This window comes from Xiphophorus maculatus, chromosome 18 (assembly GCF_002775205.1).
Source record: "Xiphophorus maculatus strain JP 163 A chromosome 18, X_maculatus-5.0-male, whole genome shotgun sequence".
Classification (NCBI taxonomy): domain Eukaryota; kingdom Metazoa; phylum Chordata; class Actinopteri; order Cyprinodontiformes; family Poeciliidae; genus Xiphophorus; species Xiphophorus maculatus.
The window spans coordinates 14,548,817-14,558,950 of record NC_036460.1 but is presented as its reverse complement, the minus strand read 5'-3'; the positions used below and the strand labels follow the sequence as shown (position 1 = coordinate 14,558,950).

Below are 10,134 nucleotides of genomic sequence, written 5' to 3'. Positions count from 1 at the left end.
TCAATAGTATAAATATAACATATGTCAATGAATTCTTTGATAAGTGAAGAAATCATGTTAGTCCTTGAAATACGATTAAAGGTAAAGGGATAAGGGAAGTAGAGAAAAAAACAGCTTCCATGTTATTGAAATTGTGGGAAGGTTTCAGGTGCTTATCAGCTGATAGTGAAACCTACAAAAGAACGACAATATACAGAGTCTGATGTCAGTGCACAAATAAGACTGTCATAAATAACAAAAGTTATTTTACTCTTGCTTGACCTTCAGCTGATTTGTGATTGTAGGTGATAAGAAGGATTGGGACAGCCGACAGTATCAACTATAACTCAAGTTTAGTAAAATGTTGCTCATTAAGAGGAGTCTCTTGTGAATGTCTGGATTTCTAGTAATCACTAATATATAGCTATATGCCCCAGACATGAATATGTTCTGCTTGAGTTATTAAATTGCTAAAATCAGAGGATTTAATAGACTGTTAGTAAACCAACACTTTTAAAAAAGTGTAACTCATCTACAAGACAATAAGATGAAACTGTCTTCAACATAACAGGAACAATTAACAATGAGAACAAAGATTCTCACAATCCTTTTAACCCACTTAGACAAGGGCAACATAACTCCATATATTTCTTTTTTCAAACTCTGGAACAACAAGAAGGTAACATGGCATGGAATGGTTTATGACAGGAATTACAATACTTTATGTTCAGGATTTTAAATGCTATTTCCTGGTCCAAAGCAACAAGAAATGTTCAAGAACAATGATGCTTTTTTTAATCACATTTTTGGCAGTAAGGCACAATGAGGACGTAAGCTTGATTGAACTCAATTACTTTTCATACCTCAATAGAACAATTGCCCTTTTTACACACAATAAACAAAAATAATCTGGATTTTGTGCAGTTGAAAAAATATAGTATCACAATTGTTTCCATTAAATAACAAAAGAAATTAAAATCAAACATGAATAAGTTATTTCACGTAATAAATAAATTAAAAGCATGGCAGCATTGAGTGTAAACAGTTACCTGAGATATATTCATAATTCAGCCATGGTGCTAGGGCTCATCTTCTATCAACCATCAGAGAAGACGTTGGCGACTTATTCAGGCGTTGGAGTGTTAAGCTAGTTGGGAGTGGCTGGGAAAGAAGTCCTTTGAAGAAATTGTAGTCTGAAATTTTACAGCAACATATTTGAATGACACACAGCTTTTTATGATATGTACAATGTATAGCTCTGGTGGAGCCAGCTGCACATTTCCAAAATAAATAAACAAATAAATACAATCATCCTCCTACTATTTTTCTGTCATCTTCTGAGTGGATTTCACCAGCAATAACATGCAGCTGTTGATACGACTTGTGTGATGCAAAAAAGTGTTTCCATTGCAGTTCTGTGAAATACATCTCAATACGACTGAAAACCCCCCTCTTTCTGGCACAAAAACGTTTCATTGAAAAGTGCAAGTTTTTTCTAAATTGGCTTGTTTCCATTAACCAAATTTATTTTTGTAATTTCAGTTTGCACAATTGTGTGCTTAACTGAAACACAGCTGACATCAAAAAGCACTCAGGTAAAACTAAAAGATTCCCATAGGATGTTACAATACATGTGGCAACCCAGTACGAAATTCAATAGCGCCTAACTTTAATGAGCAGTGAAGGGCCCTTGGAAAATTCAAATTTTTGTTTTTATTCCATACTTCACAAGTAAGCACATTTATCATTATACAAACAAAGGTTAATGTCTAGAATTCCCTCAATTTCACAGAAAAATTAACAAACTTACCAAAAGTAGATTTAAAATGTTGATAAAGCTCTTATCAGCTCTTTATCTGTTGATAAAGCTCTTATAACCTACAATCAAATAGATGTTTGTTGTGGGAAATAACAAATATCTATTTATTTCAAATAACAAATGTGGAAAAACAGCTTCAAAACTTGCTTTTGGTGTTGAAATGAAGGTCAGAATTTGAGCAAAAGTTTTAGCTGCATTATAGGTATTGTGTTTCACAATATTCAACCGATCTATGTATTATTTAGAGCATATCACCAAGCCCTGCTATATGATCAATTGAAGGATGACTCATCTTGTAAATCTTATGTTTGGACTGTGCTTTGATTTTTTTGTATTTTTTTAAGACACCTCTTTCAGATTCTGTTTATCATCTTTGTTGTTTTCTTTTGTCCACCCTACATAATATGTTGTCATGATAGTTATTACACAAGAAAAGCAAAAAAAAGTAGAAGAAAAAAATGACACAATTCTGTAGGTCGGTCAAGTGCTAGAGGGCATGTATTTCTTGAATTTGTATTTCGTTCTTACATTCACTTGTAGTGAATGTAAGAAATAGAGCCTTTATTGGATTCAGCAGTATGTATCTTTTGTTTTTGTCTTTCTGTTGTGTACTGCCATAGAGCTATAATGCATTTTGCTGTCTTCTCTGTGGTGGCTGTTAAGGATTCACATTTTCTCCTAAACAATGTATAACTTAACAGTTTTCATAGTGCATAGCTCTAGCCTGGAAAGCAGAAGCAAAAACAAACAAACAAAAAGCCTGAACTATTATAACACTGACTAAATCATTTCCTACTAACTTCTTTTTGGGGAAGTTTGATGGCTATAATCCTCAATTCTGATAAATGTTGTGTTTAAGTTCTGGGAAACTGATTTATTTGTGTTGCAAAATCCACCAGTGACATCCCAAATGACAGAGACCAGAGAAAATAAACACAAATTCAAACATCAGTTTTATTTTCCAAATATACAGAGCAAAAGCATCATAGATTCACAGACCAGTACTGTTAAAATACAACTGTTTTCTTTTTTTTTCTCTTTACAGATATATGACAGCCACTGCCTAAAATAATGGTTGACCTGAAAGAATTTACATCTTGTCTTCTTGTCATCAAGTTGCTGTATGTGCATTGTTACTATTTATAACATTCTTAAAATGACCCTCTTGGTTCTATTTGAATGGACAAGTCCGTCCTTCTATGCCATTCACAATTTCCCTAAGGTCTTTCTTGTGTTTTCAAGATTGGAGTAAAGTTTTCAGACATCATTCACTTTAAAGTTCAGTCATTTAAAAGTTTTGAACAAGAGATAATCAAATAGACCAAATTTCAAATAGTTGGTTGCAGCATTGGCTGAACATGCAATGCATACTTAAGAAGATATCTGCTGTTCAATGTACATAACTTTTTAATTTTGATCAGCAATGCTGCCCCCAAATACCATTACACCCTGGGAGGTAAGCCATGTCATCTACATTAGAAGCCTCCACTGCTCTATGGAATGTTCATGGTAAAAAGAAAGTACACCCCCTTTAAATTACAGGGTTTTATGTATTAAGTACATATCTTGGGTACATAGCTTTACACCTTCATATTTTGTTTTAATTTTTGTTTAATAAATAATACATGGTAATTATAAAGAACAATATAAACCCTTTCAGAACCTGGTCACAAGCTACAACCTTAGAACTGACAGAGGTCCTGCTGTCTTTTTACCATGACCATATTTACTTTATCTGACCTTGAGTCATGCACCAGTGAAACCTCTTGCCATCATCAGGAGAACAAAACAACTCAACCAATCACAGATAACTAGAACAATTGACTTTCAGATGTTTTTTTTCTGTAATTCTTTCAGTTTTCAACCTAAACCCAAATCATTATAGAAGTGGTCTGAAGGCTAAAACAAAAACTCGAGGATTAACTGAAGGTACTATTTTAGTGTTGATCTTATGCCTGTATTTTGTCACAGTACTAACAAGGTATTGATTGGTAGGAAAGGAAAAACAGAGAGAAAAAGACAGAAAGCATTTACAAGTTATAAAAGGTTTATGAAGATCAGTTCAATGTCTCAAATGGCACCTGCTTTAATGGGTTTTGCCATAGATATTAACAACTATCATACACAAGGGGAGAGCATAGATGATGGGATTCGGTTTGCAATCAATGGCAAGATATTGACCACCGGAATGTTCTGTATTTCTTGTTGCATTGTGTCTAGTTTATTCAGACTGAGCAAAATTGGTGGTGCAGTCAGCACTTTGCCCTGCTAATGAGCTCAGACACTTCAACCTTAAAAAGAGTTATTAGAGACTTGTTCTTAGAATACCTGAATAAAGGACTATCCTGCATCCTACACGCTAAGAAGTGTGTCTTGTTTTATCACGAAAGGGCAGCAACCTCTTGTAATTGTTCTGGGTCTCTGTGTGTAATCATCTGTTATACCCTGGCATCTGTCTGCCGCTCGCAGCCAGGCAAACAGGCAGCACCAGCCGGTGAGCTGTCCACAGGTGAACGGGGCACAAGTTTCCCAACATGGACTTTGGTTCCCAGGGACCAACATGGCACTCAAATCATGTAGTACTTCTATGCCCGCAATAGCCATTATGCCCATCATTTAGGGGTGAATGAGACAGAAGGCAGGCCAATCAAATATTTATCTGTTTGCAGTGCAGGAGATTCGCTGGACTGGAAAAATGTATTAGGCTTGGATCAGTACAGAAGCTGCAGTTCATAGAGGATGGCAAAGTTTTCCTGTTCACAAGCTGAAGGTTGCTAAAAATCAGAGCTCTGATAACTTTTGTAAAGTAGTGTTACAAAAGAATTCATAATATGTACAGATAATATAGATTAAAGCCACATGTGTCAAGAAAGATACAGTGTATAGTTCAATTCAGTTACTGTAGTTTAGTGTTAATATACATTGTTCTGGTCAAAATTTCATACTTTTCCAGACTTGAATTTCCTGAAATTTTACATTAATATTTGCCAATTTTTGAAATTTAGTAAATGTTTACTATGGATGTACTGAATACATTTCCAATTTGGAACCTGCAAAATGAATGGATAGATGGATGGATGGATGAATGGATGGATGGATGGATGGATGGATGGATGGATGGATGGATGGATGGACGGACGGATGGATGGATGGATGGATGGAAGGAAACATATAGGTAACGGAGATGGGAATAATGTCTGTTTCATACCAGTCCAAACCTGGACAAAAATAAAATCAATAATTTCTTCATTCTGTTTAGGAACCCTGTTAAATCCAATTACTACTAATAAAAAAAAATATCTTGCACTCATAAGAACTAAGAAAACTTAATGGCAAAAAAAAAAGAAAAAAAGACAGACATTCTTGACAGTCATCACGGTGCTGAATGCAATATATTGCTAAGCATCTGGGCATCTTTCCCATCGACTGACAGAATAATAACCTCTTACTGCTTCTCACTTTAAAGCTGTCCCTGCCTAAGCTCGTCTTAGAGCCTTGTGTGTGCAGTGTTGGTTTTCCTGGTGAGATCTTTTGGAAAGAGAAAGCAGCTCCTGAGAGCTGTCAGAGTAATTTGCAAGAAATAGGCAGGCTTGATGAAATTTTTGGAAAGGAAACAAAGAGAACATTATTGTCTCTCTGTATAATTTTGATACCATATGTTTGTTTGTCTCTACAGCTAATGTGCTGTTGAGAAATCTGAGAAAAAGAAATGAAAACCAGGAAAAAGAAAAAAATATATATAAATATATACAGAGAAAGACAGTATTACAGATTTATATACAGTCTGTTAAGTACCAAGCAGGATTATCAGCATTGAAACAGAGCTTTTTGTCTTAAGCTGTACAATGGGCACCAGTCCATTTGTAAAATTAGTCCAAACCGCTACCTCTCAAGTGGAAAAACCCCATTCAAATACCTTGAATATGATCATGTGTAAAGTGCTTACAACAACAACTTGCTTCTGTTCAAATACAGTGCTTGGTGATTCATGAACTGGAAGTTTCAAGCTCACACAGGATCGTCCCAGTGAGCTGCCTCCAGCAGTGCAAACTAAGTAAAAAAAAACCTACTGAATTAGATAGGACATTCTGAAATCCATTTATGCTCTGTAGTTTATTTTTTATGTAATTTTAAAGAAAATATAATCAGCCAAAGTGTTCCAGCTTTATGAGAGTATTTGTTGTTCCAGGAATCCCAGTAGTTTATCTCTCAAAATATTGAGATAATTAAAGCAAATGTAATTCCAAGGTAAAACCAGGAAATGCAGGAAAACATGAAGGGTTGTATGTTGGTATTATATATGATGTACTGCACAATACACAGTGCCTCACGAAAAAATATTCATATCCCTTGAAGTTTTTGTCGCGTTATGAAAACCTAGCTCTGCTGCATTTCATTGGGCTTTTATATCATAGACCAGCACACATCAGTATGTAACTAAAGTATTCGTTAAATAAAATAACGTGCAATCAATTCCAATCAGAAGTCACCTACTTATTAAATATACTCCAACTATGTGTGATTTAATTGCGGTATAACTCAATTAACTCAGAACAGCTGTTCTGTGAAGGCCTCAGATGTTAGTGAAAAAAACAACAGCATCATCAAGTCCAAGGAACACAGCGAACTTGTCTGTCATCAAGTTGGGGAATGTAGGGATAAGTTCTAAAGCAATATCACAAGCTCTGAAAGTCTTGAAGACCATTGTCCATTTCATCATGCAGAAATAGAATGAGTAGGGCTTTCCAGCTAACAAGCCAAGCAATGACAGCATTAATCAGAGAAGCGAGCATGAGGTAATTTTGAAGGAGCAGCTCAGTTAGGAGTATGTCAACAGTACTATTATTAGTCACGCACTCTACAAATTTGGTCTGTATGGAAAGGTGAAAACATAAAAGGCAATAAGAAGTCCATTTTGCAACTTCCCACTAGCCATGTAGAGGAATAATGTGCCAACATGAAACAAAAGCTTAATTTTGTGGCCTTTATAATTTATGTGTAAAGGAAAACAAACACTGCATATTGCCCTGAATAAAACAGAAAAATATGATGGAAGCTGATCAGAATTGATGGGAAGATAGATAGCATAAATACAAACATCATTTTCGTTCTGCTTCATATTTTACTATGTGATGGTCTATCACCTGAAATCCCAATAAAATACATTAAAGCCAATAGTTGTAAAAATCATATAACTGCTAAAGTGGTGTAAACATTTTTGGAAGTCATGATGTCGTTTTTCTACATCTGCTTTAAAAACGCAGTCAAAACAAGAATCAAATCACTTTGTTGGTTCTGGTTAGAAAGAAATGGATATAACCAATAGCTTTGGCTTATCACCTATTTGAATTCGCAGGGTTTGGTACTTTTAAAAACTCTCTGGACAATAGTCTGGGTTTTCCCACAAACCTCTCTAAAAAGATCAGTTATGTTTACAAGAGTTATTATGGTATAAAAGTTAGTGTGTAAGTGGCTAAAGGCTGAGTACAGCATCAGCAACTGGGTACCGAACAAAACCTAATATATGTCACACACAGAAAAGAAGAAAACAGGCATTAGCTTTCCACCACCGTCTTCATAGCCAACATAAAAACAGAAAAAATAAATAAAACCGTCTCTGTTTGTCATGTTCGACCAGCACAATCACTAGTAGGTATACAGTCAGGATGCACTAAGCCCCAGTGTCAACAGTGATACTGACAATACTAATGTGATATTCACACAAGTAGCTAGAACATTATGTTTACTGTTTATTTATCAGTGTTGTTGATTACCTTTAGATTTAGAAGAAAAAAACTGACAAATGCAATGCAAGCTTGTAAGATTTCCTCTTTTATGTGTCTTGGAACTAGATTTGGTATCAAAACATAATATTGGATGCAGCTCCACATAAGCTGGACAGCTGATAGTGTTTGTCTCTCTCACTTAGTAAGTTAGCAATGACCCAGTTCAAACAGACCCTCAAGGCAAAATAGATATAGACATTAAGAGGCGCTTGTGTATATTTCTGCGCTATGTGGAAAATGAGTCAAAAAATTAGATGCTTGAAAGTGGACACTGATGTTCTTTTATCGCAGCGTCAAAGTGAAAACATGACTCCAAAAATTCAATTGAGATCTTAGCTCTTCTTCTTGTGAAGCTCAGATATAGAAAAAGATGGGAAAAATAGGCGTTCTTTTTAAAGTTCTCCTCCACCTGCAACAACTTAACCTTAGCACACAGCGTGAACGGGCAAGGAGAAAGTGTTGTAAGTTATAAATTTAACAGACAGAAAATAACATGCACATTCATTGTTGTGCTTTAAACTACAAGAGGGCAGCAGGACGTTGGCTTTGTTTCATTGTCTGGCAGTTTGTGCAGAGTGCTGCGCTGAATGCTCACTTTTTCTCTGTGTCACAGTCTTCAGAAAGCAAATTTGGTCCATGCCAGCAGAGCTGATTGTCACACAAAGCCTTGAAATCATGCTCTCTGATTCCTTAACAATCTGAATGTAGAAACCAAGTGTTGCAAGTTAAATTCCAAACTTGTAGTGTCTGTGTTGGCAAATAAGCTCTCAGTGGCACATCTCTATTTTGGGTCAAAAAAGAAAAAGGGAGAGAGGATTGATGATTTAAACATGAAGGAAATATAAGGCTTCTTGATTAATTTTTTGGGGACATTTTGATGCCTAAGCAGGTCACAAGGTCCATCAAGCCTAGTCGTTGTTTGAGCGTCCCATAGGAAATTTTTACAAACACTGATAATTCATGGGATCCTGCAGGTGGAATCTTTAACAGTTTTACAATCCTTTCTGCTTGTTGCTCCTCATCCAAACACCCTCCCTCTCTAGCGGTCAGACATGGGTCTGCATCCGCTTCTGGAGGGGTCGGGTGAGGTCCGAGTTCTGTGAGGATGACTGGGAGTAGTGGGAAGAGGAAGAGGCAGATGCCTTGCTGTCTTTATCAAACTGCACATATCCATCCGGCTTACTATAGCTGCTGATGCTGCTGTCGCACTGCGTGTCAATGAAAGAGCTGGAGTCGCTAAGCGAACCACGCTGAAACTCCCGCTCACAGAGCTCGATGGAGCTGCTTCCCATGCCAAGCACAAAGCGCTGGCCATAGTCGTACAGGCGGTTGGGTCCTGCCCCCAGCGTGGAATAGATGTTGGTGAAGGACATGCCTGTTGGCACTCGCTGCTTGCCGAGGGTACCGGTGTTGGTGGAGTTCCTCACCTCAGCGGTCTGATTCCCCGTCATGGTAGGCGTGTGGTGCTCTTTGAAGGTGTTGACACTGTAATAGCCATTTGTAGGGTCCTATTGAAGACAATAAAGATAACACAGATGACAAATAAGATAACAGTTGTTTGCTTAAATGTTCAGTTTCATTCATCATACAGTTATATTCAATAAATTACAATGTGTCAGACGAAAAGCATCATTGAAAACAACAGTTTTAAGGAGGTATTAAACAAACTTTTCATTAAGCCTACGTTTCTGTATAAAAAGTCTTTTTTATTGGTCTGATATATACTAATGTTTTTATTAGTTGTGAATGGAAAATCATAATCAACAGAAATAAAGGCTTGAAAACATTGGCCTATACTGTATGTTCTATATGCTAACAATGTGTTTCACTTAATAAACTGAAGTACTGAAATAAATGCACTTTTCAATAATCTTCATGCCATTGAAGGTAGAAGACCATGCCTTCCTACGCAGTTCCGCTTGATTCTCATCTCCCTTCAGTGATCCGTCTGGGATCACCATTGAGCTTGATTTATCAAGATAGGTTTAATCAAATAGTGAACAGAAGGAAGCGTTGCTGACAATAATGCTATTATTCTGTACTGTTTTAGAGTTGTAGACTCCCTATGGTTTTAGTTTGGCAATGGCAGAAGAGGAAGTGAATAAAGCCAATTAGTCTATGTTGGCCAGACTTGCAAATACTGAGCAATAAAAGTTGAGGCAAGAGCAATATTTAAGGCATTTTATTGCTGGCAAAGATGTTGTGACCCTACTCCCCACAGGTTTATTTACAGCGCACACAATTTCCATATTTCTCTATATGAAGCAAAGATTAGAACAAGCAGCTAAATTTTAATCTGGCTAGTAAAATACACAACTTTTATAAACACCTAAACTGTTTGTAGAAGTAGTGGAATTCCTCTTTTCTCCTAGCCTAAACACACTTTAAAAAAATGACAAAAAATATCTTTTAAGAGTAATTAAAACAAAATAATTTTTTAACTGTATTTTTTTACATACTTGAAGCCATGGCAGGAGAGTAGCTAATGCCAAACTGTCTCTAACCAAACAACACAAAGTAACAGTTTGTTTGTGTTTCAAAGAAAGTGCA

At 36.3% G+C, this 10,134-nt stretch overlaps 1 protein-coding gene across 7 annotated transcripts in view; it reads right to left on the bottom strand.

Annotated features, from left to right (window-relative positions):
• Positions 1 to 2,732: 2,732 nt before the first annotated feature.
• Positions 2,733 to 10,134, bottom strand: part of kirrel3 (kirre like nephrin family adhesion molecule 3) — a 191,941-nt gene continuing 184,539 nt past the window's right edge. For all 7 annotated transcript variants that reach the window (XM_023351558.1, XM_023351559.1, XM_023351563.1 and 4 more), the window contains one exon: positions 2,733 to 9,092. In XM_023351558.1, coding sequence (XP_023207326.1) covers positions 8,631 to 9,092 — 462 coding nt within the window. In that variant the 3' untranslated portion in view covers positions 2,733 to 8,630. The remainder of the gene's footprint in view (positions 9,093 to 10,134) is intronic.